General features: G+C 38.3%; 1 protein-coding gene across 1 annotated transcript in view; it reads right to left on the bottom strand.

Annotated features, from left to right (window-relative positions):
- Window positions 1-2,061: 2,061 nt before the first annotated feature.
- Window positions 2,062-15,488, bottom strand: part of MYOM2 (myomesin 2) — a 79,880-nt gene continuing 66,453 nt past the window's right edge. Inside the window, exons 30-37 of the mRNA XM_010566736.1 lie at window positions 15,066-15,153; window positions 12,233-12,271; window positions 11,448-11,553; window positions 8,621-8,784; window positions 8,256-8,292; window positions 8,108-8,130; window positions 7,189-7,244; window positions 2,062-3,147 (exon numbers count right to left, since the gene is read on the bottom strand). Coding sequence (XP_010565038.1) covers window positions 2,803-3,147; window positions 7,189-7,244; window positions 8,108-8,130; window positions 8,256-8,292; window positions 8,621-8,784; window positions 11,448-11,553; window positions 12,233-12,271; window positions 15,066-15,153 — 858 coding nt within the window. The 3' untranslated portion in view covers window positions 2,062-2,802. The remainder of the gene's footprint in view (window positions 3,148-7,188; window positions 7,245-8,107; window positions 8,131-8,255; window positions 8,293-8,620; window positions 8,785-11,447; window positions 11,554-12,232; window positions 12,272-15,065; window positions 15,154-15,488) is intronic.

Genomic DNA, 15,488 nt, shown 5'->3' with positions numbered 1-15,488 from the left:
TAAAGGTACAACTGAGATGAGAGTAACCTTGTCTCCTGTGCCCAAGGATACCTCTGAAAAGCTGCCATAACATGCAATAATTTGATAGTGTCAGCTAAAATTAACTTGTGTACTGTAGAAGGAGATAAGAATAATATTAAATTCTTGCTGATACTCACTTTGTATGCTACGGAGACTTGCTCTGATGTTTTGTGAGCCTGCCATGGTAAGATTTTGAAAACCTGAAAAGCCTTTAATAAGAAATTAGAATAGAAAGAAGAAATTTTGAGTTATTTTATCAAGAGATTTGCTGAAGTTCTTGTGATGACAAATTCATATAAAAATATTTTTTTTTATTTTGATAGATATTTGGAAGATAAATCTTTGCTTTGCTTTGTGTCCTGAAATTTTTTAATTAAACTGTCTCACAGCAATATCATGTCCTTGAGCCTTTAACCCTCTCGGACACTTTCATTCAATGACCAGACACAGAATGTGGTTCCACAGCCACAAGAATTTTTCCCCAAAAGAAGCATTTTTCATCACTGGCCAATGTAATTCCTGGCTGGTTATACTGTACTTAAATATAAACCCACTGTTCATTGGCTCTAAGTACATAAATCTTTCAAAAAGCTGTTTATTTAAAAATCAAAGCATCTTTTAATAAAGTGTGATTAAAGACTCTCCTTTCCAGAGCTGGCCTGATGTTTTTTATCACGACTACTCACAGATATCAATGAATTGCAAAGGAGACTTGCAGTCTTTTTTACCCAAGGAATTTGAAACTACAATGAATCCATTCTCATCTTCATCATTATCTGTTCAAACCATCAGGTTGTTAAATAGTCCAGAGCACCACACCCTCAATCCCTCCTTCAATACTGAAAACTAAGGTAAAGTACAAGAAAGGGAGAAAACCTCTCAAATCTAGCATTTAACATGCTCATGTGAGAGGTAGGATGCCTAGGCCTAGTCCCTTTTTCAGTCTGTTTACCTAGTCAGACAAAGTAAAAAAGGATCAACAGAAGCAGCACTTCCAAATACAGGGAAGGCTGGGCATTAGTGCACTGCTCTTGGTGGTCAGAGATACAGGTCCAAATCCCCATGGATGGAGAGAAGGGAGAAGTGGAATGCTGCTCTCCTGACTCCCAGATGAGTGCTCCAACCTACTGTACCTGACAGCTTGTAAATTAGCTTCTTATTTCCTCTGCTTTTCATCTGTCTCGAAAATAAAACATTTTTTGAATCAAGTGAAGTATTTGTTTGCCAGACAAACAATGGAAGGTCTATGTCAATTAGGTGAGGGGAAAAAAAATGGAAAAAAGCCCTGAGATTAAATTTACTCTGAAACTATTCATTTTCCTGTTTTTTCAGTTTCTCTGCTGGGAGGGGAAGGGAGGGGGAAGCCCGAACTATTATTTCTGTGTTTTCCACACTTAAGCTCAGACACTATCAGACACTCAGCGCTGGCTTTCAGCCATGACCCCAAACACAAGTTACAGTCCCACCACTTATGTCAAACACTTCCATCCAGTTTCTCCAGTGAAGATTTTGCAGAGTGCCGTTTCTCCAGGCCACCCCTCATCCAAGCTCCCGTCTCCCACAGTGCTCCCTTTTCCTTGCATTTATCCGAGAGACTGGGAGAAGTCACAAGAGAGGAGGGCCGCATCTGGGATGTTTGTATCAATCACCAGTGTTACTTACCATTAGAAGAACTCTTTGCTGAAAGTGGCTTAGCAAATTACAGAGGTTCATCTAGGTAGATAAATGGACTTTTATTGAACAGAGAACCTGATCTGAAAAAGACACCGCTGCAAACACTCAATCATGTACAGATATGTGAGTAATCTCACTGAAGTCTGTTCTATTTCAATGTTTCATGATAAGCATATATTGAAGTCTTTGCCTAGCAGAACATCACTTCATCCATGGAAGAGTTCTGTTGTTCATTTTGGATAGAGGAGAATCAAAGACATAATTATCTTAAGTGACTGAATTGTGTACATGTCTTTTGGTACCAGTTTAAGCTTGCATCTTGATGTGTATTGTAAAGAGTAAAAATTGTTGCAAGTGCCACCCAGTGACTGTGATTAACCGTAATTTGCATTCTTTATTGAAAGTCGATAGTCTGCATGCTACCAGCTGTGAAATTTTGCAATAAGCAATAATTAAACAGTGAAAGAGAGTAAACAGAACTAGTTAGGTGTGATTCAGAGCAATGAGTAACAAAGGTGACTTTTAAAGTTTTATTAGCACAAAGCAAGAAAAACAAAATGCAACCATGTGACCTATGCTTCAATGAGTAAACAGTGAACATTTGTAAAAGTCTACTAAAGATAAAGTCACGCTATAAAACAACAGTATCACTACTAATTAGAGACTGTCCACTAGACTTAAAGGATCAGAGGCTTCAAAGCCAAAGGGACTGTGTGTGGAGCAAAGCAGGAACCATCTCTGAATATGTTTCTAACTGCAGTTCACTACCTTTACTGATGGGACATTTGTTCTCAGAGGGTTGTTGGGTAGGTTTGGGGTTTTTTTGTGGAAGATTAGAGAGGGGGAAATGGAGGTTTACTGTACGTCTGTGCAACTTGCTATTGCATATGGGAACGTCTGGCAGGCATTTGGTTTTTTGCTATTTGTAAGTCCCACCCTATTACATGTATTCCAAGTGAGATTGTTGCAGATGTGTACAGCACCATAGCACAGCTACCTCCCTAAAGCAAACTCCTAAAAGCTCAGTTTCCCTTTGGACATTACCAACTAGTTACGTGGGGGAATACCTCAACTACAGCTCATGTATTCTATTTTGTTTGTCAACCTTTACTTCTTACTGGATTTTGTGTTGCCCTTAGGTTTGAGGACTTCTTCTGATGGTGGTATTGGCCTGGGTTTAGCAAGCTGGCCGGGCTTAATTTCAGGCATTTTTTCACCATGTCTGTACACACTTACAGTGACATCCACTGTTTCCCCACCATACTTGTTCTTGACATGGATGCTGTATTTGCCTGAGTCTTCTGAGGTCACTCCCTTGATTGTTAAACTGGCATATTTCCCTTGTTCCAGTGAAAACACATAGTGCTCATTAAGTTCAAAGACCTTGTCATTCTTGAACCAAATCACTTCGGGGTCAGGATTTCCAAACACAGTACAGGTCAGATTCAGCGTCTGAGGGAGGAAAAAAGAAGTAATTTTGAGGATCAGTCAGATTTGTTTAACCAGAATATTCTCAGTATTGCTTTCAGGCACTTCATATTCCTAGTTAATTGAAGTAAGGCAGGTATCATGTTCTTGAGGACTGAAAAGTAGAGTTCCTAATTTTTTTTTTTCTTTGATTCAGTCCTTCCACCATCTTACCAGTGACTGTGATGCAGTAATAGCCTCGGGGTAACAGTGTCTGAAGATGGTAAGTTGGACTGTCATTGCAGTCCTGCCTGCAGGAGACTCCTGACAACCCATTAGTCTGACATGAGGTTCAGGCAATGATAGGTTTAAAAACATCCTTGAAGTTTCCCTGTACACAGCAGGGAGGAGAACTGAGCAAATCTTTTCTGGCCAAGGCCTCCTGAGGTTATTGCTTGAGATGATAAAAAAAAAAAAATCACTTAAAAATAGACTACATAACATGAATCATTGGACATTGATTCCAGGTGCTGCTGACTAGTAAAATGGAAATATTTCATGAAGAATAAATAATACATAAATGTTGTAAAAGTGTAACATGCATGTGTAACGTATTCAAAGAATAGCTGAAATGACGTAGTAGGCCATTGAAGAGAAGGAGATTGAAGAAGCCCACAAAATTTTCATGGTTGTTCGTCCAAATTTTTATATAGCTACTGCTGAACCCCATTTTGGCCACCATATGTATATCTATGTAAACTTTAAGTATTTAGGTACAGTGATGACAGAATAAATGAAAGAATCATTTGAGAAGTTGCATTGATTAGTGCCTACTTTGTCCACCTTTGCTTGAAACTCATTCTGCCAAAAAATTCTGCCCTAGGTAATTAAAATTCGTGTTAAAAATTTCACATATGCATGATTGTGTTGGGGGGAGGGGGGGAAGAAAGGTTAAAAAAAATTAACAACCCAAAACTGATAGTTTCTACCAGAATGCTTCCTTATATTCCCTCCCCTCCATATGCCCCTTCAGGTTTTGAAAAAGTCCTGACTCAGAAGGAGCAGAGAAAGTCTGTCTGTGTGCATATGTGCACGTTTTTGTGCAATATTTTTCTTGAATGATAATGACTGAATAGGTGTGATATAACACAGAGAAAAAAAATTAGAGGAAGAAATTTTAAGTGATCAGAAGTGCTGTATGTTCACAAATAGAAGTAGTCTTGCATACTACATGCCTCCAAAGTCAGAGGGGAATCTTGAATGAAGATTTATATGCACTGGGTCCAATCTAGTGACAACCTAAGTGTGTGAGTACTCTTAAAGAAGTGATACCATGTAGGACATAAAGTTAACTAAGAGCCTATAGGAACTAGCCTTACTATAAAATATTTAAAGGAGTAATGATGCAAACACAAAAATAAAATTTGGGGAGACCAAACTGATGTCTAATAGCATGAGTTTAAATCTTACTCTCCTTTCTGTAACTCGGGCAACATTTCATTACTACTGCGCTCAAAAGCAACCTCATTTAAGAGCAATTAATAATTAATTCATAATAATTAATCAAGTCTTAATAAGTTCACATTAAAAATTTACTAGAGAACAGATCTATTCCACAGTCATTTTAGATCATTTGGGCCTGTTCTAATTTATTAAATTATAGATGTGACCTAAAATCATTTATATTCTCTTAAGAAGCACTAGTAAAACTTTGTCTTGTGTCCATATATTTGTGTAGTTACACCATCCCATTGCATGAGGAAAACTCTCCACTCTTTTTTTTTTTTTTTATAGTTACTTCCCACACTTGTACCTACACAGCTCTTGCATGGTACCTGTTCATATTTAATTTAGAGGTGATTTTAAAGTTTCACTGCCTTGTGATGCATTTTGTTTTGCCTGATTTCAGGAATCGGAGATTTTCTCTTCACGCATTCAGTTATTTAATCCTCACACGATTAGGTCTCTGTTGAAGCCTTTTACTTCTGGAAATGCACTATGTAGCATTTCCTTAACTTAAGGTTGTAGTTTTTAGGGCATGACTGTATGAGGAAACTGCAGCTCATCTGTGCATGCTGTCAGGGGTGACTTCACCAAGCTGTTTCCTTATGGTTAGACTGGTTTAAGATGTTGGTCATAGAGTGACTTACACCTAACTTCCTAAAAGACTAGCTTTCTTGCTCTGAGGTGCCTCTGTCTACCACAATAAGAAGGCACCTCATGTGAACACCCATTAGAGACAAAGAAAGGAATGGGCCAAGAGGAAAATCATCTCTCTCTGGTCCAGAGTTGAGCAGCTTTCAACATCCACTCCAAGGACCACATGTTCCCCAATCTTTCTAAAGAGGCTGCTCCTCGATATCCAGAAAATGGCCAAGTACACAGAAATTTGGAAGGGTTGTGTGCAACCTCTTACTCCGGTGATAAGAAAGACAGTTTCCACACAGAGCAACACAGCTGTAGTGTCTGAAGATGAACTTCATGCAAGAGATGTAAACAGCCTGATCAACATGCTCTGGATAGCCAGCAGATGGTAAGAGTCACATTGGCTCACGAGACGATCTGCTATAGTCAGTCAGACTGAAAGTCCATCTAGCTCTTTTAGATGTCAAAGGCAACTGCTTAAGAAAGCATATAAAAATACAGAAGATGAATAGTGTGATCCTATTCCCAGTATACCTTCCTACTTTCCAAAATCTGGTGGCTTTTAAACCTGTTATAAGCATAAGTTGTATCAAGAACGTTGTATTTAATGGCCCCTGCTGGACTTTCTTTCATGATATTGCCTATTTCTTTTTTGGACCCAAATCTATTTTGGCCTAAGGTACTAAGGCACAAATTAATTATGAACCACTTGAAAAAAATACTTCTTTTTGATTCTTTAAAGCCTGTAAAGACCATGTAATTAGGCATTCCCTAGTTCTTGTGCTGTAAGTGCTTGGTAATCATTTCCAAGTACCTCCTCTGCACCGTGCACAATACTGCAGATTTCTTTTCTTTTTTTACCCTGTTCTCTTTCAGTTATTTTTCTTCCCAGATTGAAGACCTAAGTTTCTCTGCATAGGGAAGGATGGGGTACCCAATAGAAGATGATTTGCTTCAGGAGAAAGAGACAAGAACTTGCTGTCTGCATGGGAAGAATGAAAAGAATTTATCTTTCCTGGACTGAAGGATTGGGTGTCTGGAGTCTGGCACTCACGCCCAGGATGGAGAGACCAAGTTCCATTACTTCCTCACACCTGTAAGGACTAACAGCAGCTCAAATAGTCTTGTCCTTCCATCTTAGTACCCAGAGAGTTTGGCCTGAGGTTGCATGAGGTCCTGCTCCACCATGACAAAAATCCCAGTGAGGGACACCAGTCAGTCAGAATCATGAAATTTCATTTCCACCAGTCAAGCTGACCTAGGAAGGGACTTTGCAAAGACTGACCAATTTTGACTTTGTATCTGGGCATTTAGTTATTACTGATGTCAAAAAAATGTGTGTATTCACAGGCCTTCAATCTCCCATAATTATATATTTTAATGGGGCTATCTGCCAATATGTAGGAAGAGGGGAGAGTTTAGCCCCTTGGCCCAGGTAGGTTCTTTATCCTCCTTTACTCTTACCAGCCATAACAGCCTTTGTCTAGCATGCTGGAGAATGGGACCTGATTTTTGTTTCTGGTATACTGGCTCTGAAAGAGTGGCTGCTTCCTCCTGCCTCTTCAGTTTCTTCTACAGGGCAGGAGTAGACTCTCCCCTTGAACTGCTCTGCTTAGTACACAGAGCTGAAAGGCAGCCCAGATCTGAGTATGCAGTTAACTTAGAGCCTCTACATGATCAGTGCAAGACCAGCTCCTCCTGAGGCTGACCTTGCTTGCCTAAGATCTGAATCAGGCTGTGCTTTCTCCATACAGTCAGCTTATGGGACCTGTGCTTGCTTAGAAATTGCATGTGTCTCAATTAAATGACTACCATTTGGTAGTTTAAATTATCCTCCTTCTGCTTTCAGCTTCTACAAAATCATCTTCATCCCCTTCCCTTTTGCCATCAAAGAAAACTTCTCACCAGTCAGCATGACTCATTGACAAACATTATCCTTACCTTCCCATCCATTATAGTAACGACATCAGGCAAACCACCAATGACTTTACCACGATCTAGGAGTTAAAGAAAAATATGTGAACCGTGTGAAGTTTAGACCTCAAAATTACTCATTTCTTACTGATTTTATAACGTGGTATCATATTAGTCGCAGCTTTTGTTTGGACTTATCTTTAAACAAACTGTAGTTCCTGGTTAAACGACGTAAAATAATACAATTTATGTGATATTTTGTGTTATTTCTTTTTAATGTATTTTATGGTCCCCTCTTTTTTTAGCAGAGATTGTGCTATAGCATTCTAAACTGATACATACAACAACCTTGAAGCTACAGCTGAGCTTGACAGTTTGTGCTTTGGGCACAGAGCAAAGCAAAAAGGATGCTTTTAGCATCTTGGTGGTATCTAAGATCTAAGGAAAATTTGTTCTGCCAATCTCTTTGTGGGCAGAAGCATCTTGTCATTACCAGGGGAACTGATATCAAAGTACCAGAATTCCTACAGCACCTCAACAGTAACAAGCTTCCCCACTGTCAGTGTCTCAGCAAGCACTGCCCAACAGGCACTAGCAGGTGATTTTTTACTTAATAGGTAGATCTCAATATTCAGTATCAACAGCAGCTTTCAGAGTCAACATCTCCTTGTATGACACCCAGAAGCTCACAGCCACAAAACCTCTGCAGACACAAGAAGATACAGTGGAGGCTTGCAAAATGTGTAAAGCTTTTAGTGGGTTTCCATTGGAATTAGAAACAAATAAATCCACAAAATACTATTATTATTGCAGTATTATGTGTTAACAGGGAATTACTGCAGCCACAAAACTCTGAAAGCTATGGCAGCATATCATGACGGACGCCTTAAAGAGAACACTAGACTACATTGTAGAACACCTTTGATAAAATGTAAAATAAACTTACTCTTCTCAGCAAAAGCAGCTGCCCTAAAATTGTTGAAGAGAGGAAGAGAAATAAATAATGAAATTAATGAAATTATTAATAATTTTTGTTTTCTGTAAGTAATGACACTGTTGTTACAGCATTAAAATGCAAAAGATGTAGCACTTACTTGAGTCGCTGGAATTCTGCATATGCATCATCAAAAGCTGTAAAAAAAACAATTGAGAGTGCTATGGTCCATGAACATAACTTGCACTTTGGGCTCAGTATAAACATTCAAACACATACTCATGTTAAAGCTCTTTTAAAATCAGTACAGGGTTACACAGTAGTGAAATGGGAAACCAAATCCCTGAAACTCAATGCCACTGGTGGTGAAAACAGATACAAGACTAAAAAGATCATAACGGTTGTGCAACTAAACTACAATTGGTTCTGACCAAAGGCTTTCCGTTTTTACTGTCATTCCTCTGATTATTGCCAGTAAATTCTGTTTAATCCATGAAAAGTTGCTATATGGTCTTATAAATTTACCTTGCCCAGACAGATCAAGTGTGCGTTTGTAGGATTCCTTGTCGCCAAAGATTTCAAAGGTGTAGTTCCCCTTATCCTTTTCAGTGGGTTCAACTATCTGCAGCCAGGCAACATCCTCTCCACCTCCAATCTTCATCTTTTCACCAGAAGGAATCTTAGATTCCCTGGGTAAAAAAAAAAAAAAAAATTAGTTTGAACATTCTTTTCATGTATATTCTCCATAGGAGATCATCTATAAAAAGATGGATAAGGATATATGGATAAAAAGATGGATATAAGGATAACATACTATTCCTAAACTAAAGATAAATTGCAACTAATGGGAGCAATTTCCCAGAAGATTCTTTTCTTCCTGTTGGGGGTATGAAACCCTTTGAAACAATTAGCTTGAGCTTTCATTCCAAAGATTAATTTGTTCACCCGCTTCTCACTCTTCTTCTCTCCACATACACAATCGTCTGTGTTTATATGCACATTCATGTCTGTATGTGAAAATGGTGCATGACTTTAGACTTCTGTACACTTCATGCATACTAACATAGAATACATCAGAATAGAAAACTAGAGGCAAAGAACCTTTTCTGATGAGGAAAAATATCTATATTTTTCATTAACTTCAAAAATCAATTAAGAAAACAATAAAAGTTTTGCATAGAATTTATTATTCTTGCATCAAGTCAAAATACACCTGTAGGGGGGTTTTGGGTTTTTTAAGAACAAGACAAGAAGCAAATATTCTAACTGCAGATAATTAATAAACAGGTCTTTAAAAACCAGTGGCATTATATTGACTTATCATCACTTCCTAAGCTAATATAAGAAACGCCCTACTGATTCACATCAGGGGTTCTTCTGGTCCATAATCTGTCATGAAGAGTGGAAATAGAAGAAACTATTTAATGAGAGCATGCAAACCAGATCACTTCCAATGGTTTGAAGAGAAGTGTCCTCTTTCACTCATTAACTAAAGAAATACTTGTTTTCATCCTTCCTCCCCAAGCATGTTTAGCTGGAATTTTTAATAGATGAAGTCAGCATTAGCTTCTCTTTTATCAGTTATTTTATTCACCCAGACAGGGCTGATCTGGCTTCATAGCTAGAGAGTTACTCTGATGAGGAAAAGGAATTTTTACTATTTCCCTTCCTATAAGACGACTACATTGAGTTCAGCGTACCAAATTAGATACCTGGATAGAAATTACTATGTATTAGAAAATACTACATATAATATTCCCCAGTGTGCCATGAGTGGATGATGCATGCTGGCTTTAGGACTTGTATTATGTTCCCTGCTATGCAGTATAATGGATAATTCAAAGCTAGCTAGAAATTTACATGGTATGTTTCATGATGTGCAGACAATGGTAAAAAAACATGTATTGTCTAGCCTTTCATTTTTTCCAAGAAAAGATTTGCTAGAACCCCATTTAAAAGAGCAGGGAGGTTTGGAGATGCTGGGGGAGGTTGGTTGGTTTGGTTGGTTGGTTTAGTCTTTGTTTTAGCTTCAACAACTCCGGCTTATAATCTTTGTATTCATGGAAGAATCGAAATTTTATTTGTTCAAAATCTGTGTTTAATGATCTTCAAGACAATCAATGTGCAAGACATTATAAAATCTGAAATATTAGGAGGGGGGAGGTGTCTATGTAAATATAAATATGCACGCGGATATTTCCTTATTAGCCATGTAGCATTCTTAGTTTTACATTTCTATGAACTGGATGGTAGAATGGACTAAGTCACTTTTAAAACTCAAGCAGATATAGTAAAAGGCAGAGGCAAAAAATATTTTTCTTTTCCTTTCCATCATATCAGTACCACATTTACTGAAAGAAGGCGCAGAACTTACTGAATACAAAGCTTGAGTTATGACTACAGCTGCACATCCTTGCAGAAGTGTTCTCGAGCTCCCTGAACCTGATGATCACTGACACTTTCTTGTGTTCCTGTCTTCATAGAAATCAAGGGCTGGGCAGCATTGCAAAACTATGACAACATGCTGATAAACCAGCCTCTTCCTGTCCAAGTCAGACCAGTTCACTGTGTGTCATCTTTGCAGGCCATCAAGGAATGTGAAAGTTGAAACCTCTTGAAGAGTTTTAAAATCCTTCCAAACCTTACCTGTGGTTTCAAACAAATGAGGGCCTGACATGGCAAAGTATTTGAGCACACATTTAACTGTAAATACACAGATGAAGAGAGTGCCTCTGCAGTCAATGATTAATGTAACATGAGGGTGGAAAACTATTGGGAACTTTAAAGCTCATTTCTGGTCATATTGTCAGCTCTGAGGGCTATTCTTGAAGTATTCTGTGCCCCACTGAGTATCTTTTCAAAGAAGAGGAACAGAATCAAAATATTTTTGGTTACTTAAGACTGTATCAGTTTGGAAAAAAAAAAAAATTCCTTTCTTAATACAAGCTTTTATTAAACTGTGAGAGCACATCCTTTCTATTCACCTAGTATTGGAGGAGAATTTAATCCATTTAAAGAAAAGGGCAGCTCTGAGTAGAAAACTATGCTCGAGTATTTTGCTATCTTTGAACCAATGAGATAATATAGTGGAAAACAAACAGTCTTGTGTTGAATAAGAGGCTGGAATACTGTAGATTCTTTTTTCCTGGCTGTTACAGCCCTCCTGATACGTGTTGAACAAGTCTCTTAAAATTTCTTTTACTGTATGTACTATGTGAAAAGAGAATATGAAGTGCTGGAAAGAGAAATTAATTAATGTGGTCCAGTTACTAAATGAATGCCACAGAATAGTAAATAGTAAAACATAAAGATGAAATTTTTTCTCAAAATTGAAAAAAATATTCTCATCTACCTGTGAGACCAGCTAACTTTCATTTCTTCATTGTAGTACTTCAAGAAACACTGGAGCCTTATTCCTTCCTCAGTGCAAAGGATCTTCAGTGGAGAGGCTGACTTACCTACGTAAAATAGAATATATGCAGATCAAACAGGATAGTGGAATGAATAGGAAACAGTCAAATGAACTACTTGTACTGTCAGGACAAGAAAAATTCAAGATGTGGGCCATGATTTTCAACTACTACAAAGAGACAATTGGTCATGCATCTCAAAGGAGATCTGCTGATTTATATCAGGTAAAAGTTCAGTATGAGTTTATGGTTTTATTGTCATATACAAGCATTATGACTAGCAAGATCCATTGTGAAACAATAAGCTAGTCATGTAATTGCCGTGAAACAGTAGTGTCATGATTCTAATTGCACAAAAAATTTTTTCTTGTGCACCCCCTTTTCTTTCAGTGGAATGACTCGCAACTTCTCACTGGGAGCAGGATCAGAATCTCCTTCTCTCTGTATCAAGGTTCACTTACCAGTGGGATGTCAGAAGAAAATTATTGCTACAACATTGTCACAGTATCTAAACCAAACAAGCCAGGTGGAATAATACTTTGTTCCCTTTTAATAGTGTCAATTAGCAAGGTCAACTGCCTATTCAGAAACTTAATAACATGTCCATAATAATATAAGCATCATGACTCTCAGAGATTTCCCACTTATAATAAAAATTTTCTGCCTCAGGCTCAGATGACTTTAACATTAAAAACCTACGTGAAAATCCAAGACAGCATTTACTTACCACTGACTCGGCTCAATGCCAGAATTATATCATTGTACACTGAAGAGAAAAAAAAAAAAGGAAAAAAAAAAAGAAAATGTACCATCAAAATCCAATCCGAATATAGCTTTGTTATGTTCAGTTTAATTAAAGCAATATGGGAAGTCTTCACATCCTTAGGCAAAGAAAACCATTAAAATTGCAACAGGTGTATAGGACAAATTGGAGACTGACTGTGTACAGCATATGAATTCTGTGCTGTGTCACTCAGTATCTCTGCTGTGTCTGGAGTCAGCTGTCTGCTGTCAAATCTTTGTCTTTGTATCCCTCAGGCCAGAAACAATAAAAGGTCATTAAAACTAGATAGTTCACATTCAGAGGAGAGTGCAGGGGAAAGAGAAATTATCACATTCTAGGTGAAAACAGTTTTCACCTGCTCCCTGTAGGTTGGCATTTGACAAATGTAAACCCCTTCAACAGCAAGTGAAAGAAAACAGGTATCATATCAAGCTTTTGAAATATCAGAGAGATGATGGGTTTGCAGAAGGGGAGAACCCTGGAGACAACAGCAGAAGAACAGGGAACTCTTTCATAGCAGAAGAATCCTATTCAGTGTCATTGTGTTAAGATGGAAAGAGAAAGAAAGAAGCACCAAAATCTGAAGAATGCATATTCAAGGCTGAAGAATTTTTATGAAGAGGGAAGACAGCGAAATGCATGAAGTTCAGAAAACACTACTTGTATATTTGGTCTGTATTGATCTGTATCTGCACATTTTTTGTCTCTGCTAAAATAAATCGTGATTCAATTCTGTAACTGTCTGCAAACTCCACTATGCTTCTACTGGCATGTTGACATGAGGACATGAATCGCTTAAGAACTCAGTCTGATATTCATCTTTTCCTCTTATTTCAGGTAATTCCCCAACCTGCTGAAAATAAAAAAATATTAAGATCTTTGGTAAATTGAGTTAATTTTTGAACATGCCTTTCTCCCTCTATTAGGACCCAGCAAATAATATTCATTATTTGGGTCAAATGTCTACATGCAGGTGGGATGAATCCAGGTTCACCTTGGCTTAGTTGGTGGGACCTAAGCAAAGAAGCCCAAGGAAGATCTCTCTGCCCAAGTTGAGTAAAAATCATTTATGTTGGCAACAGATCAATCTTTGCTATAGACTCAGAAGTAAACTAACTTTTTTTTCACTGAACAAATTTAAATATACGTAGAATTACAGTAGCTTACTGTGATATCTGATAACATATGAAACCTTATTTAAATGCCTACCATCAGTGCATTTTAGACTAGATTCTCTTACCCTTATTTGCATTTATTTTCATTTGAATGCCAATGCATCCTGAGCTTGAACTAACCTGCCCCATAAAATATGCAGTCTTCCAGGGTCCCATTCATGCTAAACTTCTCTGTTTATCCTTTACGTTTCAAGGCTAACTCCACCATTTAGGAGACCCACTGTTCGTTTTAACACTGCAGTTCATGTGGTTTTGCTGGTTGACATTTTCAAAGCTTCCTGGACCCACAGAATTAGACACTATGAATTCTCTAAATAGGCATTTCACTGTACACTTGCAGCACAGCACTGTCTTACCATACCTGAAGTATAGTCTCTGGAAGGACCCCTGACCATAAGATGGAGAACTACTGTACCTTTTGTTTATTCCAGTGGTCAGGATACCCCTTACTTGAAAATCCATAGACTAAGAGAATGATATCTGTGTATGTACCAAAGGACAGGAATGGAGGAGGTGGTTAATGAGGATGTATTAGATAGTGTGACTCCTGAACATGACATAAATGGTATGGAATGAGGGGCGGAGATTGTACTGGTTTTGGCTGGGATGGAGTTAATTTTCTTCATAGCAGCTTGTATGGTGCTGTGTTTTGGATTTGTGACTGAAACAGTGTTGATGATAACACAGGGATGTTTTAGCTATTGCTGAGCAGTGTTTGCACAGCATGAAAGCATTTTATTTCTGTTCCTCAGACTGCCCCACCAGTGAGGAGGATGGGGGTGAACAAGGAGTTGGGAGGGGACACAGGCGGGACAGCTGACCCCGACTGACCAGAGGGGTATTCCAGACCATAGAACGTCATGCTCAGCATAGAAAGCTGGGGGAAGAAGGAGGAAGAGAGACTTTCAGAGTTTTGGTGTTGGTCTTCCCAAGTCACCATTACATGTGATGGAGCCCTGCTTTCCTGGAGATGGCTGAACCCCTGCCTGCCGATGGGTAGAAGTGAATTAATTCCTTATTTTGCTTTGCCGTCATGCACAGCTTTTGCTTTATCTATTAAACTGTCTTTATCTCAACCCACGTGTTTTCTTGCTTTTCCCCTTCCAGTTCTCTCCCCCATCCCACCAGGGTTGGTGGCAGGGAGGGAAGCGAGTAGCTATGTGGGGCTGAGCTGCCTACTGGAGTTAACCTACAATACAGCTTTATGATTTTACAATCAAAATAACTCTCAGTCGCCACAGACAGACCTACATCAACATATTCAGCACTTTGGTGCTTTAGGGGGGTTTGTAGATATTAAAGCTTAACAAATTTGAGAGAGAGAGAGCTCTCTACAAAAGATCTCACATAAAAGGGGGTGTCTGCCTGATTAGAAACTTACTTCATTTCTTGCCTGTCAGAGTACTAGAGAGTAACCATTACAATGACCAGTATCACCCCTCCTAAACTGGTGATCTGCAGTTCAGGCCTCTATAACTTAAGAAATGAAATGCAAAGGACCCCAAAAATGTTTGCTAACTTGCCATTTGCAAGGATAGATCTTTGACACCTCTTGTGAACATACGGAGATCATTATTTCAATATAGTAAACTAAATGTTACCTTTTCCTGATAATTCAAGAGTAGATACATCATGACCTCTATCATCTGATAGTGTTGCCTTATAAACTCCTTCATCTTTGCGAGACAGCTACAAGGAAAACACAAGACGTTTACTGACAAACTTGATAATAGTACAACATTTGCTCAACCCCTGCATGATTTTCTGAATCAAACAGCATACACCGTACCGCATTCTGGTTAAATAATCTTTCCAGAAATGAGATGGAAACTATGAATGGCTTGTGCATGTTTTTTATGGAGCTGTAGTTAGTTCTTAAGCCTAAAACATATTCTGATTTCAGTTCAACTGCCTTGAGAAACCATGTTTTTAGTCTGGTTCCAAAAAGACAAAAAGAGTTGATCCTGGTCAGTAGAAATTACAAGTAGTGTAGTAAGATGTAACAGAGGGTAACTTCAACACAC

Source organism: Haliaeetus leucocephalus, unplaced genomic scaffold (assembly GCF_000737465.1).
Source record: "Haliaeetus leucocephalus isolate CR32 unplaced genomic scaffold, Haliaeetus_leucocephalus-4.0 Scaffold217, whole genome shotgun sequence".
NCBI lineage: Eukaryota > Metazoa > Chordata > Aves > Accipitriformes > Accipitridae > Haliaeetus > Haliaeetus leucocephalus.
The sequence above is the reverse complement of the archived record's forward strand: the minus strand, read 5'-3'. Positions and strand labels throughout refer to the sequence as shown.